Source organism: Cetorhinus maximus, chromosome 10, assembly GCF_964194155.1.
Source record: "Cetorhinus maximus chromosome 10, sCetMax3.hap1.1, whole genome shotgun sequence".
In the NCBI taxonomy this organism is placed as follows: domain Eukaryota; kingdom Metazoa; phylum Chordata; class Chondrichthyes; order Lamniformes; family Cetorhinidae; genus Cetorhinus; species Cetorhinus maximus.
This window is the reverse complement of record NC_135888.1, coordinates 90531993-90552552: the sequence shown is the minus strand read 5'-3', so window position 1 is coordinate 90552552 and position 20560 is coordinate 90531993. Positions and strand designations below refer to the sequence as shown.

Below are 20560 nucleotides of genomic sequence, written 5' to 3'. Positions count from 1 at the left end.
GGCCCTGTCAACCACCGTGGTTGGGAAACCTCAGTTAAGGAAGAAGGAAGACATGTCAGAAGCACTATTTTGGAAAGTGGCATCATCGGAACAGATGCGAAGGAGGCGAAGGAACTGAGAGAATGTGATGGAGTCCTTACAGGAAACAGGGTGTGTGGGCTGTAGTCGAGGTAGCTGTGGGAGTCGGTGGGCTTGTAATCAATATTGGCGGGCAGTCTATCACCAGAAATTGAGACAGAAAGTTCAAGGAAGGGAAGATAAGTGTCAGTGTTGGACAACGTGAGAATGATGGAGGGGTGGAAATTGGAAGCAAAATTGTCAGGTTTCTGCTGGGACAATTCCTTCCGGGACACCTTGGTCCACTCCTCCATCACCCCAAACACCTCAACCCCCTCCCTCGGCACTTTCCCATGTAATCACATAAGGTGCAATGCCTGCCCCTTTACTCCCCTCCTCCTCACAATCCAAGGGCCCAAACATTCCTTTCAAGTCACTTGCACTTCCCTCAATTTTGGTCTATTGCATTCGCTGCTCCCAATGCAGTCTCCTCTACATTGGAGAGACCAAACGCAGACTGGGTGACCGCTTTGCGGAACACCTTCGGTCTGTCCGCAAGCATGACCCAGACCCTCTTGTTGCTTGCCATTTCAACACACCATCCTGCTCTGAAGCCCACACGTCCGTCCTTGGCCTGCTGCAATGTTCCAGTGAAGTTCAATGCAAACTGGAGGAACAGCACCTCGTCTTCCGAATAGGCACTTCACAGTCTTCCGGACTTAACCTTGAGTTCAACAACTTCAGACCATGAACTCCCTCCTCCATCCTCACCCCTTTTTTATCCCCCTTTTTCAATATTCATTTTTATTTTTAAATTTTTTTTTTCTCACTAATCTTTATTATTATTATTATATTTCAAATTTATTTCCATTTTTATTCATTGTTTTATCTCCACCTTTTAGTCTATTTTCGATCTTTTTTTTCCCAGCACCGTCCCCTATCCCCACCCTACCCCCACTAGGGCCATCTGTCACTTGCTTATATTGTCCTTTCCAGAGTGCTTACCCCGGTCCAGCTATTATCACATTTTGTTTTCTCCTCTTAATTTCACCATTAGCACCTCCTTTAGCAGTACCACCACCATTAACACCTCTTTGACCTTTTGTTTATGACATCTTTTGCAATCTCTCCTTTGTCTCCATCTATTGCTGACCTTGTATCCAGCTTCACCTGTTCCACTACCGCCTCCAAACCCCCCCTCCCCCCATCCCTTAAACAGTATATATTTCGCCACTTTTGCTCTGAAGAAGTCATATAGACTCGAAACATTAACTCTGTCTTTCCCTCCACAGCTGTTGTCAGACCTGCTGCATTTTTCCAACATTTTTTGTTTAAGTCTCAATGGGAAGTTCAATGGGGAGGCGATGGCGTAGTGGTATTGTCATTGTACTAGTAATCCAGAGACCGGGGTATTGCTCTGGAGACCCGGGTTCGAATCATACCAGCAGGGCAGATCCAGCAGAGGTGGCGGCATAGTGGTATACAGTTGGGAGGGAGTGGCCCTGAGAGTCCTCAACATTGCCTCCAACCCCATAAATTCTCCTGGCATCATGACAAACAAGGGCAAGGAAACCTCCTGCTGATTACCACGTACTGTCCTCCCTCAGGTGATGAATCAGTGCTCCTCCATGTTGAACACCACTTAGAGGAAGCACCGAGGGTGGCAAGGGAGCAGAATGTACTCTGGATGGGGGACTTCAATGTCCATCACCAAGAGTGGCTCAGTAGCACTGGTACTGACCGAGCTGGCCGAGTCATAAATGACATAGCTGCTAGACTGGGTCTGCGGCAAGTGATGAGGGAACCAACAAGAGGAAAAAGCATTCTTGACCTCATCCTCACCAAACTGCCTGCCGCAGATGCATCTGTCCATGACAGTATCGATAGGAGTGACCTCCACACAGTCGTTGTGGAGACGAAGTCCCACCTTCACAGTGAGGATACCCTCCATTGTGTTGTTGGCACTACCACCATGCTAAATGGGATAGATTTCAAGATCTAGCAACTCAAGACTGGGCATCCATGAGGCACTGTGGGCCATCAGTGGCAGAATTGTACTTGAACACAATCTGTAGCCTCATGGCCTGGCATATCCCCCACTCTACCATTGTCATCAAGCCAGGGGATCAACCCTGGTTCAATGAAGAGTGCAGAAGGACATGCCAGGAGCAACACTAGGCACATACCTTAAAATGAGGTGTCAATCTGAAGCTATAAAACAGGACTACTTGCATGCCAAGCAGCATTAGCAGCAAGTGATAGACAGAGCTAAGCGATCCCACAACCAACGGATCAGATCTAAGTTCTGCAGTCCTGCCACATCTAGTCATGAATGGTGGTGGACAATTAAACAACCCACTGGAGGAGGAGGCTCCACAAGTATCCCCATCCTCCATGATGGAGGAGCCCAGCATATCAGTGCAAAAGACAAGGCTGAAACATGTGTTACAATCTTCAGCCATAAGTGCCGAGTGGATGATCCATCTCAGCCTCCTCCGGAGGTCCCCAGCATCACAGATGCCAGTCTTCAGCCAATTTGATTCACTCTGCTGATATCAAGAAATAGCTGAAGGGACAGGATACTGCAAAGGCTATGGGCCCTGACAATATTCCAGCAATAGTACTGAAGAATTATGCTGCAGAACTTGCAGCGTCCCTCACTAAGCCATTCCAGTACAGCTACAACACTGGCATATACCCGGCTATGTGGAAAATTGCCCAAGTATGTCCTGTATACAAAAAGCAGGACAAATCCAACCTAGCCAATTACCGCCCCATCAGCCTACTCTCCATCATCAGCAAAGTAATGGAAGGGGTCATCAACAGTGCTATCAAGTGGCACATGCTTAGCAATAACCTGCTCACTGACGCCCAGTTTAGGTTCCGCCACAGTCACTCAGCCCCTGACCTCATTACAGCATTGGTTCAAACATGGACAAAAGAGCTGAACTCCAAGAAAAGGTGAGAGTGACTGCCCGTGACATCAAGGTTGCATGTGACCAAGTGTGGCATCAAGGAGCCCTAGCAAAACTAGAGTCAATGAGAATCAGGGGGAAAACTCTCCACTGGTTGGAGTCATACCTAGCACAAAGGAAGATGGTTGTGTTTGTTGGAGGTCAGTCATCCTAGCTCCAAGACATCACTGCAGGAATTCCTCATGGTAGTATCCTAGGCTTAATCATCTTCAGCTGCTTCATCAATGACCTTCCTTCCATCATAAGGTCAGAAGTGGGGATGTTTGCTGATGATTGCACAATGTTTAGCACCATTCATGACTGCTCAGATAATGAAATAGTTCATGTCCAAATGCAGCAAGACCTGGACAATATCCAGGCTTGGGCTGACAAGTGGCAAGTAACATGACAAGTGGCAAGTAACATTCGTGCCACACAAGTGCCAGGCAATGACCATCTCCAACGACAGAGAATCCAACCATCATCCCTTAGTGTACAATGGCATTACCGTCACTGAACACCCCCCACTATCAACATTCTCCGGGTTACCATTGACCAGAAGCTGAACTGGACTAGCCATATAAATACTATGGCTACAAGGGCAGGTCAGAGGCCAGGAATCCTGCTGTGAGTAACTCACCTCCTGACTCCCCAAAGCCTGTCCACCATTTACAATGCACAGGTCAGGAGTGTAATGGAATACTTCCCACCTGCCGGGTTAAGTGCAGCTCCAACAAGATTCACTCCCTCCACCACCGATGCACAGTAGCAGCAGTGTGTACCATCTACAAGATGCACTGCAGAAATTCACCAAGAGTCCATCGACAGCACTTTCCAAACCCATGACCACTAGAAGGACAAGGGCAGCAGATAGATGGGAACACCACCACCTGGAAGTTCCCCTCCAAGGCACTCAGTATCCTGGATAGTGACTTGGAAATATATTGCTGTTCCTTCACTGTCGCTGGATCAAAATCCTGGAACTCCCTCCCTAACAGCATTGTGGGTGTACCTACACTACATGGACTGCAGCGGTTCAAGAAGGTAGCTCACCACCACCTTCTCAAGGGCAACTAGGGGTGGGCAATAAATACTGGCCCAGCCAGCGAAGCTCACATCCTGTGAATGAATAAAAAAAAGAGGTCTACGATTTTATCATCTAACAGGTAGCAGCGGAAAGAGCTCTGTCCAGAGAGCTATGTCTGGACCTCATCTACACTGTGAACTACTGGAACCTTAGAATGTCTGTATCTGTGCCTTCAAGACTAATCCCTCTCTACGTGCCTTCTTCCATCATGGAAGTCCTCGCTTCTTGAAAGTCGGACCACCTTGCAATATTCAGCCTGCTACTTTCTGAAGGAATAGGCCACTGGACCTGTTGATTCTGGATAAAAGCAAAATACTGCAGATGCTGGAAAACAAAAACAAAAATACCTGGAAAAACTCAGCAGGTCTGACTGCATCTGCGGAAAGGAATACAGTTAACGTTTCGAGTCGAGTCCGAATGACTCTTCATCAGAACTAAGGAAAATTAGAAAAGAGGTGAAATATAAGCTGTTTTAAGCCGGGGGCAGGGGGTGGGTTGGGGGGGGGTGGGGGGGGGGGTGGGGGGTGGGTGGCAGGTAGAGCTGGATAGAGGGCCAGTGATAGGTGGAGATTGCCAAAAGATGTCACAGACAAAAGGAAAAAGAGGTGTTGACGGTGGTGATATTAGCTAAGAAATGTGCTAATGGGGACATTAAGGGTGGAAAGCAGGATGAGCAAGGTACAGATAGCCCTAGTGGGGGTTGGGTGGGGGGGGGAATCGAAATAGGCTAAAAGGCAGAGATAAAACAATGGATGGAAATATATTTAAAAATAATGGAAATCTGTGGGAAAAGAAAAATATATATAAATTATTGGAAAAAGGGGGAATCGGAAAGGGGGTCGGGAAGGAGGAAAGAATTCATGATCTAAAGTTGTTGAACTCAATATTCAGTCCGGGAGGCTGTAAAGTGCCTAGTTGGAAGATGAGGTGCTGTTCCTCCAGTTTGTGTTGAGCTTCACTGGAACAATGCAGCAGGCCAAGGATGGACATGTGGGCATGAGAGCAGGGTGGAGTCTTGAAATGGCAAGCGACAGGGAGGTCTGGGTCATGCTTGCGGACAGACCGAAGGTGTTCCGCAAAGCGGTCACCCAGTCTGCGTTTGGTCTCTCCAATGTAGAGGGAACCACATTGGGAGCAACGAATGCAGTAGACTAAATTGAGGGAAGTTCAAGTGAAATGCTGCTTCACTTGAAAGGAGTGTTTGGGCCCTTGGACAGTGAGGAGGGGGGAAGTAAAGGGGCAGGTGGTGCACCTTCTGCGGTTGCATGGGAAGGTGCCCCGGGAGGGGGTTGAGTTGTAGGGGGTGATGGAGGAGTGGACCAGGGTGTCCCGGAGGGAACGACCCTTGCGAAATGACGCCGGGGTGGTGAAGGGAAGATGTGTCTGGTGGTGGCATCATGCTGGAGTTGACGGAAATGGTGGAGGATGATCCTTTGAATGCAGAGGCTGGTGGGGTGATAAGTGAGGACAAGGGAGACCCTATCATGGTTATGGGAGGGAGAGGAAGGTGTGAGGGCGGATGCGCGGGAGATGGGCCGGACACGGTTGAGGGCCCTGTCAACCACCGTGGGTGGAAAACCTCGATTAAGGAAGAAGGAAGACATGTCAGAGGAACTGTTTTTGAAAGTGGCATCATCAGAACAGATGCGATGGAGGCGAAGGAACTGAGAGAATGGGATGGAATCCTTACAGGAAGCGGGGTGTGAGGAGCTGTAGTCAAGGTAGTTGTGGGAGTCGGTAGGCTTGTAATGAATATTGGTGGATAGTTTATCACCAGAAATTGAGACTGAGAGGTCAAAGAAGGGAAGATAAGTATCAGTGATGGACCACGTGAAAATGATGGAGGGGTGGAAATTGGAAGCAAAATTAATTAATTTTTCCAAATCCAGACGGGAGCATGAAGCAGCACCGAAGCAATCATCGATGTACCGGAGAAAGAGTTGTGGGAGGGGGCCTGAGTAGGACTGGAAGAAGGAATGTTCCACATACCCCATAAAGAGACAGGCATAACTGGGGCCCATGCAGGTACCTATAGCCACACCTTTTATTTGCAAGAAGTGAGAGGAGTTTAAGGAGAAATTGTTCAGTGAGAGAACAAGTTCAGCCAGACAGAGGAGAGTTGATTCTGTTGATTCTGGACTCTGGACTCACAAGGAACCAAAACTCTTATTTTTATCAGGGTCTTGCCCTGTTGCCCTTTCTTTCCCTTATCCCTCTTTTATTCTATGAGTGCAAAAAGGGGCAGATGTTGCAAAAACTTCTCACCTTTTGTGTGTGTGTAAAATAAAGCACCCTTCTTATTTGACCTCATCTTGAGTTTGCTGAGGGGTTATTAATAGAGGATTGGATCACTCCAAATTGAAGGGTTGGGGAAAACACGCCACCACCCACCTCACTGAAACCCCAGGGTACTTGCCTCATCCCCTCAAGTAACCCCCATGGGACAACCCTCATGGGACTCCCCCGCAACTCCTGAACTCCCAGGGAACTCCCCCCACAACCCGACAAACCCCTCTCAGGATTCCCCTCCCTCACAGACTCCCCTGAGGCCCCAAGGGACACTCCCTATCCCTGGAGTACTCGGCCATTGGACTCCCCACCTCCATGGAACACCGACCCCCCCCACCCCCCCAAGCCCTGAACCCACAGAGGATCCCCCCCGACCATCCCCCGCCCCAAGGCACTGTCCCCCTCCCCCAGGGACTCCCCCCAACTCCCGACTACCAGCCCAGCCCGACCCGACCCGGCACTCCCCCCCACCCTCCCTCACACACTGCTGACCTGACCTCCCCCCAGACAACTGCCCCTCCCTCCCCAGCTGTCCCACCCTCCCTGCCTAGCTGTCTGACCACCACCCCAGCCCCCCTTCTGTAACCCCACCCACCCCCATCTCCTCCAAATGTCCAGCCCACTTCACACATCCCCCCGACTGCCTGACATCCCCCAACCGACTGCCTGACCCCACTCCCTGACTGCCCGAACCCCCGCAACTGCTCGACCCCCCCCACCCCCACCCCCACTTAAATTCTAACCACTTCCCAAACAAATCTACCTTCTTCCTGGCTTGAAAGTGGCTGCACCTTTAAACTTACCTGATTGCAAAAAGGGGCAGATGTTGCAAAAACTTCTCACCTTTTGTGTGTGTGTAAAATAAAGCACCCTTCTTATTTGACCTCATCTTGAGTTTGCTGAGGGGTTATTAATAGAGGATTGGATCACTCCAAATTGAAGGGTTGGGGAAAACACGCCACCACCCACCTCACTGAAACCCCAGGGTACTTGCCTCATCCCCTCAAGTAACCCCCCATGGGACAACCCTCATGGGACTCCCCCGCAACTCCTGAACTCCCAGGGAACTGGGTAGCCAGTGTCATCAAAAAGGAGCATCCGATTCTGCAGTGCTCGACTGAAGGCCTCAGGAGCGCACTGCCCTGCACAGTTCTCATCTGGCCTGAGTCATAAAGTCGGGCGAGACAGGATCAAAAAGATTTCCAGGTAACAAAGTAGGAGCAGAGTGGCAATTCGACTCTGATTGCCACTCCGCTGAAGTTCAGGCCCATTTTTTGCAACAGAGGTGTTATAATGTGTAACACACAACATAATAAGATATTACGGATTGCTCATGAACAAAGTAAAATTACAACTCTCTTCCTGTAACTGCCTTAGCTTCTTTACCATTGTCTAATCCTTTTCTAAGTTTTCCACTATTTATCTTTCTCTTTGTTTGTTTGTAATATACATTTCCCATCATGCTATCTGTTTTCCTCTGTGCAGCTCCTTTCTATTGTTCCATTCTCACTCTTACTGGAAGTATCTCCTCTTCACTTTATCCTCTCTATATATCCTCCAATGTCTCTTTGTGCTCCTACATACATTCCATTACTGATCTATTCAGTTTCTGTCTCTTACACTTTCTAAAACTGAGGTTATGCTGCAAAGCTTATTGGCTGGAGGGATCAGGCTCAGGAAAGTCCAGAAGGGACTGGCACAGCTGAGCTGAGGAGAAAGTAGAGGATTAGTGTAGGCGTTAGAAACATATAAACAGAGAGGATAAATCGGAACATTTGGGTTAGGGGCACGGGAGGAATATAGCCTGTAGATTGAAATTACTTTAGTAGATGGCTGGGCCTCTGTGAGACATGGGGGAAGGACTGGTCTACGGGAGTATACATAGGCTAGGGCAGCTGTCATGTAGTACTTGGATAAATAGGAACACTCAAGTGGGAGTCTGGAGAGTGGGAGGAATTGAAAGGTCAGAGGTCTGGTGGATCTGTGAGGGTACTAGTGTCTGTGGGCAGTTAGGGAAGGAGGTAGTGGCATTGAGTTCTACATCTGGTGCTGATGTCTAGGTCCAACAGGGAGTGTTGCGGTGACAAAATTGCTGAAGTTGGGTAGGTCGTGGCAATGGGATGCAGTTGGAAGCAGTAGGGCATTTCATGTTCTCAGAAACATTATGACAATACTGAATACTGGTCAGCGTCCCAAAGTCAAGGTCAGGCCCGGAAGTAGCTAGGCCTCAAAATAGAAGGGAAGTACCTGCCACAGAATCACAGAGTTGCTGGCACCTGGGAATGGGCAAGAAACAGCATTTGGGTTCAAGCAAGAGGTGCTGGTGGGGAGCAGGGACCACAAAAAGTTACAGATGAAGATCAACTGTGTTTTATGGAGAATGGGCCAGAGAGAAGTGAATGTGATAAGATAGTCTGGCCATCACATAAGTTGAGACGAGAAGGATTTGTTAGAGTGGTTGGCTCTGGTTGAAGAACAAACAGGCACTATGGGCCAAATAGATTTCTTCTGACCATAATTTCTATTATATAATGTGAAGTGGCTTAAAAGTACCAAGAAGGAAGATCAAAGAAAGGAGAAAAGTTCAAACCCTTCAGCTTGGAGAAAAATGTGTTGGATTGATGTCTAATGGAAATTGAGAAACTTTATTTATTTTATGAAGATCAGGGAGAACAGGAAGGCCAGGTTGATAGGAGGTCATGACATGGATTGACGTCCTGGCTTAGGGTGTTGGTGACATTGGATCACAAGAGGGTGGGGAGGGAAGCAATTTATCTCAGGGGGTGAGTGGGGGCTGGGAGGGGGAAGCACTGGGCAGTGGCACTCCCAAAGCCCAACACTACTGCCGTTTATCTAAGCTCACTAAATAGAAACTGAAAATGTAGTTGGATGAGCTCACACATATACGTTTAAATTACAGACCTAGGGCCAGGTTTAATACTAGGATTGTTGGAAAAATCCATCAATCTGCGTTATTTTTTGTATATCAAAGAGGTGAATGTTAAAGGTTCTGTAATCGATTGAAAATCTGCTGTATTGATTTAGCACTCTGTCTACTTTATACTTTGAATAAATTTGATTAATAGTTTATGACTCAAATTGCATGATCTGATTGAAGGTTTATTATTTTGCTTTCCAAAGACTAAGAGAATATGACAGGGTTTGCGTCAATTCAGTGAATCCATTAAAGCAACAAACATTTCTGTTTGATGCGTATAAGACCACACTTCAGTTTGTAAAGTGCCTGCACTCACTTATGAATGTATGCTAAGTGTGAGAAGAATATCTAGTGAAGCATTAAAAATATAGACCAAGAGTGTCCACTTTAGATGCAATCAGCAAACCAGGAAGCGATTGTGGTTGAAACTGCCCTAGTTTAAATGTTATTTTTTTCCTCAAGTTTCTGCTCAAACATATTTGCATATTGACAAACATAAAATTGTTCATGAACCAGTACAATCAGGCAGCGTTTTAGAGTCCAATAGTTTTTTCCTTAAACATTCGCATTCAAAATATTCCTTGATATTTTTAAGAGTGATAACCTGCTGCAGTTTGATAATGCAATGAAAGATTCTTTTATCAGGAAGGCAAGCACTTTAATCAATTTCTCATTCACCACTCGTGAGTAACCTGATTTTAAATAACTGAAAATGACTTTAAAAACTATACTGAACTATTTAATTGTAACAGGGATGTACAGTAGTCAGATCATTAGCAAATTAAAAAAAAACTTCTAAAAGGTGCATATTGGTGTCCTTGTGCCTAATGGAATCAGCTTAATTTTCAGAGAGCCCTTGGGGGTCCACAAACAGGCACAACTAGTGAAAAATCGCTCGGGTGATTAATTTCATCTAGAGGCATGGGCAGCTTTGTGGGTGGAGCCAGCTACAAGGACAGTGCTTTTTAAGTTTGTAGAAAAATTGCAGAAGCTTGATTTATCCTGGAAGTAATTTGTGCTCGAAATTCATAAATTTTTGTGTTCTGGTTTGGCTGCTTTCAGGTTAATTGTGCTGAAAAACCAACACAATCTAGTGGAAAATCCTGCCCATAAAACCTATTTGAACTTTGATATGCATTCTTCTGTACATTTTCAACTATTATTTAAAAGCTAGCAAGAAACAATTTCCATTTAAATAGCACTTTATCACATGCCCAGGAAATCCCAAAGTGCTTCACACACAATAAATTACTTTTAAAATTGCAATCAGGTTGTTACCTAGCTAATTTACATACCGTGGGATTCCAAAGACAGCAAATTAGATGAGTGGTGATGTTGTTGTGGGAAGAAGGTTGGCCAGTGGGCTAGAAGAACTTCCTTGTAGTCAAATAATGCCACAGGCTTATTTACATTCATCTGCTGGCAAAGCTGGCAGCATTCAAATGCCATTAGATCATTCACTATTTTTAGACTGCCATAACAAATAAGGAGAGAGTGAGAGGGCAGGGCATCTTTAAATTGTTGGTCGGGACTGACTTCAGTTCATAACCTAACCCCTCTGCTGTTGTATGTCCAGCCCTAGACTCCCAATTAGGCGTCAAGCCCCCCTTCCCACGGTTAGCTGCCCACCTTCCCACTGGGTGAGTGCTAAAATTGGCTGTCCGATGCTTGATTAGCCACATTGAGATGGTGGGCACGGAAGTGAGTCCACCACTCACTTCCTATTCTGACTCCCTCATCCCACCTGAAAGTGTAAAATCCAGCTCCATAAGTATGGTGTTGAAGTGTAAAACTAGGATATGCACTCAGGTCCTAGAGTAGGTCTTAATCTAACAAATTCCTGACACAGGCAAGAGTACTACCAACTGAACCAAACTGAGAGCTTTTCAAAAGCATAATTACAAATTTCAGCAATCTTAATATATACTGACATACAAGCTGTATATGTAGTAAACTTTGGATACTCACATGCAATACGAACAAAAGCCTTTCGGCTTTTAGTAGTGCCTGTAGTACTCCATGCTACACACTGGCACCAGTATTCTTCTAAGCCGAACATCTTCTCTATTTGCTGCCGTGAAATATCCGTTCTAACCTGGAGTACCATGAGTCCTGTGGGCAGTAACAATGGTGTTATTAAAACTCGATACATCAGTTCTAACCTGTTTTACCATGAGCCATGTGAGTTACAATAATGGGTTATGCACAGATGCAACTGCAGTTTGTACATTGCCCATCAACTGGAGGATTTTCACATAAAATCCATTGTTTCATATAAACATTCACATATCATCATATGGGTTTTATATTTCATTAAGACTTTTAAGCCAGAATTAAAATAAAACTACTTTCAGGTTCTGGGTGGCATTGTGGCAAGCTGGCATCTATTTTATCCCTCTAGTTGCTCTGAGAATGTGATCAAATTCCCCCACAATAAGCTGCAGTCTTTGTGGTCATGTTGCTCCACCAATGGAAATTCTGTCTATCGATCCAACAATGATGAAAGGAAGGTGGTAAATTTTAAGGACAGAATGGTATGTAACTTGGAGGGAATGATGCAAATGGTGCTGTTCCATGCAGTTGCTCTGCTTGTCCATCTCAGCAGTTGAGGTTTCATGGATGAGAGGTGCTGTTGAAATATGTTTTTCAGGCCATGTACTTTTAAAAAAACCTTTGAAATTATGACAATTTTTGTAAATAATTGTGATAAATATTCTGCTTCAGCTTTGTTTATTTTTTTTACCTTGCATGACCTACTGATGTGGAAGCAAAGGAGAGAGCATGACTTTGTTATTGGCAAGACTATTATACAATAGTGTATTTAATCTTTAATATGTTACAACAAATCACTGGACTAGAAAGTTGAATAACTTGAATAATGCTGGATATTAATTGGCTGTGCAGAGCTAAATGAATACATAATAGAAAAATGGCTCAGGTCCATGTTCTGTCAATGAATAAATGTAAACAATAAATTAATTTCATCCTTTGTATAAATAAAAACCTGATACTCATATTTTCAAATTATGGTTATTAAAATAAAAAGGAATAACAAAATTCAAAACATGTACTTCCAAAGAGGGTCTCATTTATAGGCTTGAAGAGAATCAACACGCTAATTTTACAATAGAACAGAAAACCCATTAAACTATAGGTTCCCAAGCTTTCTTACTCCTGCCAATGTTTCAGTTTTGGGTTGAAGAGCAGGCTCATAAAAGGAGAACACCTCTAAGACATCATTACCAGTTTCTGACCCTGTAACCAAGTATACTCAATCTCCAGCCATTCTGTTAAATTGTGATGATGAAAGAAAGATATTAGGGAACAACGGACACTGACTTGTAAAAGGTTTCTGATCAATGCTATGTCAAACTAAAAGGGCATTATCAAGTTGCTCATGCACTGGTTTATTCACTGACCTTAGACCTATGTCTAAACTATTTGAACGTAGGGTGAACTAAATATTTTGTCTTGTTCCTTCCTTATAAACAAATGTGATGGAACATAATTGCAGTTCACAAGTTTCAGAATAATAAATATTTTTGTCATTTTAATATAAAAGTTCCTGAAAATACTATTGTATTTAAATCATCTTTCTAGTCCATTCTAGTCCACCTGTCTGATAACACTTTTAACAAGTGTCCAGAATATGTCTTCTCAGATAAAGTTGATCTGTTGAATTTTGACGATGGAATTGGAAGTACTTATCATAACATTTAGATTAACTTCCCTCAATTCCCTCTTGTATGCTGGATTTGCTAAGCTAACAACATACAGTTTTGAAGTATGGGCAGAAGCCTCTCAAAGCAACAGCATGGCCAAGGACAGAATTTTCACCTCGGTGGGTGGACATGTGATAGTTCGGTCGGTGGGCGCACGTGGGAATCGGCAGCGTGCCCGCCGACAATCAAAAGGTTATTAAGGCCATTAAAGTATCAATTAACTTAAAATTTTCACTGCCTGTCCAATCTTATGGTTGGCGGCAGGTGAAAAGGCCAAGTAGCCTTTGCATTTTTTTGCAAACCTCATCCATGGGCGGGATGAGGTTTCCGACATCAAATAAAAATAAAATAAATTTTTTAAAATTTTGTTTAAAACATGTCCTTACTCATGTGACAGAATCACATGAGGGTCATGTTTTATAACATTTTTAAAATCTTTATTATTATTTTTTTAAACCCTTCATCTCCCTGAGGCAGCTCTGTGCCCTCCTTCCTTGCCCACACAGGCAGCAGCGCTGAGCGCTGCCGCTCGCATTTCATGCTGGGTGGGCCTTAATTGGCCCACCAGCATGAAATCGCAGTTGGGCCCCGATTGCGGGCAGCGGTTAGCTTCCTGACTGCCCCTGTCCACCCCCGCTGAGCCCGACCAACAAGGGAAAAATTCTGCCCCAAGTTTTTTGCTCTAGAGGTGGGTGCACAGGGTTGGGACATTTTCCAACTTGTTGAACCCACCTCAGGAAAAACAGCCCCAAATGGCCAGGTTTTTGTTCCGTGGGGACTATGTGCTGGAGTTGGGCCCACTGACCTGGTCGGAGGAGCCACAGGGGCTGCTGAGTGCTGAAGCGGGCTGGTTAAAAGGCCCATCTTGGCGCTCTGGGACTTCATCCCTGTCGTAATAAAAACACCCCCACCCACTTTGCATGCCCCATCTGTGGCCACGTGCCAACCCATGCTCCTACCCAGGCCCAATGGCCCCTTCTTACCTCCATGCCAACCCATACCCCTCTACCCATCCCCCTTGGGTCCTCATATGCTCCATGCTAACTCATGCTCCTCATGCCCATTCCCCATGGCCTCTTATAGGCCCTATGCCAACTTAGTGCCAACTCATGCCAACCTATGGCCCCCCACCCACCACCCTTTGCCCTTATTTCTTCCATGCCAAGTCACCCAGTATCCACCATGGGCAGACCTCAGGAGCCACAATGAGATGAAATAAAGTTCTAAGTATCTATTACAGACTTCACTATAAAAATACTCTTATTGACAAAAGCCCATTCAATACATTAATAACTTCTCAAGGACTTGATCCCTTATAAAAGCAAACATTTGTATTCATAGTTCTACATCAAAGACAGCTAATACCCTATTAACCTCTTGGATCAAGAGGTTCAATCAAACTGTGAATTTACAGCCCCAACCCCCACTGTGATAATGATAGGTTGTGAAAGCAATCAAGTAGTAATAATACTATAATGATAGCACTTGTATCAACAAACAGCTATTAAAATTGCATGCACTGATTTTTTCAACCCAGAGACGCAACAAGCTGCTTTTTTTTCAAAATTTAAAGAGCAAGAGATTTAAATTACAAGATTAACAGTTCCACAGACATTATCAACCTTTTATGAGCATTAATAAAAAGGAAACAGGCCTCACTCCAGTGAAATAGGATCTGTTTGAACTCAGCATTGACTTCAAATAGCCCTGCTAAATTTCAGATTTCCCCATGTATGAGTCACATTTTGCCCCTCTGTCCTCTTCCTCACCATCTCCCCTCCCCAGCGAAAAGTTGATTTGTCAAAAAGAGGAATGGGACTTCAAGCGGCCCTGTTGGGTTCAGGGTTCCCCCATGTGTGAGTCACATCCTGCCCCCTTCCCCCCACCGTCCAGTGAAAATAGGATCTGTCAAGAATGAGGGCAGGGCTTCTGGATACAGGGTCCTGCTGCCACTTTGGATAAGATGCGAGTCTCCATGACACCGTGAAAATACAGGCCAACATAGCTCTTAGCACTGTTAGTAGAAAATTAATGCCTAAGTGTGCCCTAACAAAATGGCCATTAGGTAATACTGCTCCAACTAGCACAAATCACATCAGAAAACTATTGGGTTGTACAAAAGCTATAATTAGATAAAAATAGAGCAGGTGGAATTTTAAATGCCAAGTGGGGGGGTGGGTTCGGCTGCAGTGGGTAGTGGGGGGAGGAAAAATCCTCAAAAAATGCCAGCATTTCACAAACCCAACTTCATCCCGTTCACTTTCAACTTTTACTGGGGCGTGTTTGGAGACATGCCGGAAACCCTGGGGAGATTTTGGATGTCCAATTTAAATAGGCCAAGAGGTATTTAAGGCTTTAACCCAGCATTCTGACTTTAACACTCAGTGCACGGGTTTCCTGAGTTGTATTAAATCATCCTGGGTTAAGAAGGACAGAGCACAAAAAGGTTCATTGCTCTGTGTAATTGATAGGTTGAAAAGCTTTAAATGATTGAAATTATATTGCTGTCCCGCCTATGTGAAAGGCTTGTGCTCACAGGACCTCTTCTGGGAGTGTGCACTTGCTGCTTAATAGCTGATTTCCAACATATTGGAAGTCTTTTCCTCTGCTTTAGACTTTACTAATCTTGAGTCATCTTTCCCTGCTGTCAGCCTTCATTGCAGCATGGGAGCAGCTGATACAGATTTTCCTTGAATCTCTGATGAAGTACAAGAGGAGTACAAGTCATCTCCTCAGCCACTCACCACTATACTAGACTGAAGAAATGGACACAGAAATCCAGCTTGAAGGATGTGATAATCCCCAGTGCAAGCTTTACTGGCAGAGCATCAGCTTTCTCAACATGACCGAGCACCAGAGTGAAAGGCCTGCAAGGCAGATTATTGCTGACATCTGCAGATTCCTGAATCAAGACCCCCTTCCGAATGGACCAGCTGGACATGTATTGCCATTGTCTATCAAGGTCACCACAACCCTGAATTTGTTCACCTCTGTATTCTTCCAGGATCTGTTAGTGACATCTGTAGGATTTCACAACCTGCTGTCAATAAGTGTGTCTCCTAGGCGATTGATGCCATGTTTGCCAGGGCTGCCACTTATTTTCACTCTGCTGCTGATGTCACCTGTCAGAATGAGAGGGTTCTCAGATTTTCTGCAGTAGCTCGATTCTCCAAGTTACAGGAAGTCACAAACTGTGTACATGTGGAATCAACCAAATCAACCAGCAATCTTTCTTATTCGGAAGAGATTCCTGTCCCTCAATGTTCAGCTGGTAAGTGACCACTGGAGGGTTTTCACGCATGTCCATGCAAGATACCTGAAGCTGCCTTGATGCCGTCATCCTGCACCAGTCACATTTCCTACAGGTCTCTGCACATGTTAGCAGAGTCAGCAAGTGGCTACTTGCAGACAAGGATGTGGCTGATGGCACCTGAGAGAGGCCATATCACTGATACAGAAGAAAGGTATAAATGGAATCACATAAGCACAAGAAGGGTCCTGGAGCAAGCAGCTGGGTTGCTGATAGTGTGATTCAGGCACCTGGACAGATCCGAGAGCACCCTTCAGTATACACCAGCAACGTTGTCCAGAATGATAGTGGTCTGCTGTGCCTTGAACATAGCCCAGATGAAGAGTATTCTGCATCTTCAGAGGAGGAGGAAAGGGAAGAGGAGAAGGAAGAGCCTCATGTTGCCAGGACACCTAGCCGGACACCTAGCTGCCAAAGAAACCCATGACAGACACGTACAGGCACAGTCCAGAGAAGCAGAGTGAATCAAGCCTCTGCCCACCACTGCCACCACCCTGCCCCCCTGCAATACAAAACCCTCTTATTTTCAGCAGTTACTCCATTTAATTTTCAACTTTTGCTCTACTTCCATTCTGGTCATACAATTCTCCTCAGGGCTGATGTACGTCTGGAAAGCAGAAGGCAACAACGGAGATGACTGGATGTCTGGACTGAGATAAAATCCATTTATTTATTTATTTATTCATTTATACTTTGCTATATATTAACATAGTATGTCTCTGGTTGATGTGATGTATCAAGTGTGTTAGCATAGTGGGTGATGCATAGTGGTTAGTCTGCTTGTTACCTCTTGTTTTCAACTCTAACCGCTGGCTAGCAGTATAACTTTTAGAGGTGCCTTGATTCCATGTGCGCACAGTTTGTGACTTCCTGTAACTTGGGGAAACCTTTCCTGCCAGTATATAGCTTCTTAATCAGCAAGTCCTATGTGGTGCCTTCCCGTGGCAACATACGTAAACTGAGTACCTTGCAGGTCCAGGCTAAACTCAGAGGAGGCCTGGCTCCCAGACACGGGGCACCGATCTGGTTATGCCACTAACCATTTTAATCACAATAAGTGCGTGTAGTGGAGGAATGAGCCCAACGCTAGTCATTTACCTCAAGCTGGTTTATTCTCCAGACAGGTCTTCAGTACAGCAGACTTTTCCAGTCCCTTCCACACCAGAGTGTTACAGTTGTACCCATTTATACTATTTTGATGGGAGAATGCCCATCCCCTGTTTTAACAAGGAGTTGTCAAAAACAATGTAATTATTACACAATGTCATTTTCAGTCAACAAGAAGATTGTCAAGGTCCAATAACAATGTAATTGCTGATATATTGACAAACCAGGCTCCCAGCTACGGACAAATAGCCCCATTGCCTTGTGAGTATCACGGCGGGTAAGAAGGCTAGAGAGTAAACCCTGACAGAAAATCCAGAATGGAGTCCCATAGATGGTTATCAGTCATCTGTCAGGGATGCCAACAACTCCTGTAGCAGAGCCGGTACCAAACAGTACTGGTTTCATCCTTTCCTTTGGATAATACTGGAATGCCAAGAGGGAGTTCTTATGATTAGGTAACTCAGGGCCCCCATACTATTTGCCCAGTCCTGAAGAGGACACTCCAGCTTCATGATTTACATTGGTACAACAGAGGAAGCACAGCTACTGGTTATTAACTCTCGCTTGATTGGACAGGTGCCAGGGGTTACTTCTGACGGTAGGTGAGGTCATTGCATCTCATTTGAAAGCTACTGCCCATCTCAAGCTATGCTGCCCTCAGTCAGTTGGGTGCTGTTCCACCACGGCCTGCTTACTTCAATGGGTGCTTGCAGCTTAGGGAGTCATCTCTTAACAAGCATCTTGAAAGTTAGGAATATGATATGTCACTACTTGGCATGACAACTTACAGAGCTCACTGTGGACATTGCTGTGCTGCAAGAAATATGCCTTATGAACATACCAACATACAGGCAAGGAGCAGGAGTAGGCAATTCGGCCCCTCGAGCCTGCTCCACCATTTAATAAGATCATGGCTGATCTGTTAGTAACCTCAAACCTGCATCCTGCCTTGCTCAAATTGGATTCTTTAAAGAGAAGTAGTACACAGGCACAGGTGCCATGAGGCAAATTCCAGGAAAGTCTGTGTGTGCTTTTTACAGGAGTTTCGGAACTACTGGCAGTAAGCCTCTGGTATGAGTTCATAGGTTCTGGGAATAGCTGCATTTGTCTGATCATAGCTGGCAGAGCTCTCAACAAGCAGCAAGGAATAGACTTCACGGGCCTTTCCTACTAGCTGACCTTGTATCAGGGATGTCTAAAACTTCGCTGGTCATTGCAATTGAACTATCAGTTTCTCAAAGGCTGTGAAGATAGTTTCCACATTCTCTGCTTCAAACTGGGGGGACAAATTGGGAATCTGTCTCAGATCTTTCTGTGCCTGTACCTCTCTCTCAAGCCTTGCTAGCTGGAAAGCATGCTCCTCCTTTCTCTCTTGGAATTGCCTCCCTTTCCTTCTATAATTCTCTTTCTTTTTCTTTTTGCTGGAGTTTTCTATCCTCCCTTTCCTTCTGGGCTTCCCTTTCTCTCTTTCCCCCTTGCCTGAAACTCTAACTCTAGCCTCTACTCTCCCAGCTAGGGTAACGTGGTCTGCTACCTGTTCCGAATCTGAGGTGAAGCCCAGATACTCAGCCAGCATCTTTAGTACTTCGGGTTTCCTTGCTTTATTATGTTTATTCAGTTCTACCTGCTTAACTATGGCTTTTAGCTTTTCTAAATTGAAGGGCATTAATTTTGGACAAATTAGGTCCTCCTCTTGCATAAGTGCTTTTACATTGAAAGCAGTTATCTTATTTTCTGTTCTTAGTATACACAAACCTTACTGCTGTAACCACTTTGTTTTTCTTTCAGGATTTTGGTTATATTACTTTCCCTTTCTACTTTCAATTCCTTTGGAGTCAAATTTGGCCAGGTTTCAATGGATAAATATCCCGGATACAATATCACGGACAGGATTTATGTGTTTCCTTTCACTGCCCGTGATCACTATGTCTGTGTAAGAGGGGTGTGTTTTCTTACCCTGAATGCGAGAATGAAATATTCCCAGCAGCAAGCTTTTTGCAAGTTTAAAAATAAAGAAGATTATTTATTATCACACACCTGCCCTGTATTTTAAAATGTGACGTCTCACTGACTCACTCGTCTCTCTCTCACACACAGACACACAAAGATTAAAGGAAGATGAAGGTAAAATATACAGCTGCAACTTATAATTATGGCAGGCCTATAGTTTCTTAGACAGTGGTAATGCTTTAAATTTGACGTAAAAGTCTGGTAAAACAAAGGATTCTCAGTAAGTCTCAAGGTTTCTTGCAGTCAAATTTCCAGGAGATTGGTTCTCAGGTGAACTTGAAGTTGGAGCAGGTTGGGGGAAGCCCTTCTCCAACTTTCAAGGTATTGCTGTTTATTATCTTGGCTGCTTGGATGACTTGCACCTGGTTCAATGGCTTTCGGTAAATTCTCTCTGTCTGTGAGCAGCTTCTGCTGGTTTAAAATCAGACAACCAAAATGGTTTTATCACCATGTGACTTCCACAAGTTCAAAGTCCTTTTTTCAAACAAAGGATGACATGTCCATTTTTTCCACCCATCCTGTTTGACTTTTGACACTTGACACAGCCAATGTCTTTGTGTTTGAATGACTCATTCAATTTGAGATGACCCTTTTGCATTAGTTTCAGGATAGGCATTGATTCAACGGTAGTCTGGAAGATTCCTTATGTTCCCTCATGAGACAGGGGAGTGGTTTCAATCCACAAAAGAAGTCAGGTGTTCCTTGGGCAGCTAGCTTTTTCAGCCTTTTGTTCAGTTAAAAATATAAAGAATTGACTGTAACATGACATCAAGAATCAATTCTATGAGGCACTTGATACTGCCAACAGCAGAACTCCAAGTACTGAGGGACTGTACCTTCTAGAGGATTTCATTGCATGGGTGGGTACTGACTACATAGCTTGGCCAACATGCATAGGGCACCGGGGAATTGGCAAGATAAACAAGAAAGAACAGATGTTACTGGAGCTGTTACCATAGACTCAGTGTGACAAATAGCTACTTCCAAACTAAGCAGTGATACAAGGTGTCCTGGAGATATCTAAGATCATGCCACTGGCACCAGCTAGATTTCATCATCACCAGATGCAACACCCTAAACAGTGTC

General features: G+C 44.8%; 1 protein-coding gene across 1 annotated transcript in view; it reads right to left on the bottom strand.

Annotated features, from left to right (window-relative positions):
* unc5a (unc-5 netrin receptor A) overlaps positions 1 to 20560 on the bottom strand; it is a 329799-nt gene that overhangs the window by 227769 nt on the left and 81470 nt on the right. The window contains exon 3 of the mRNA XM_078549746.1: positions 11294 to 11437. Within this exon, the coding sequence (XP_078405872.1) occupies positions 11294 to 11437 (144 nt within the window). The remainder of the gene's footprint in view (positions 1 to 11293; positions 11438 to 20560) is intronic.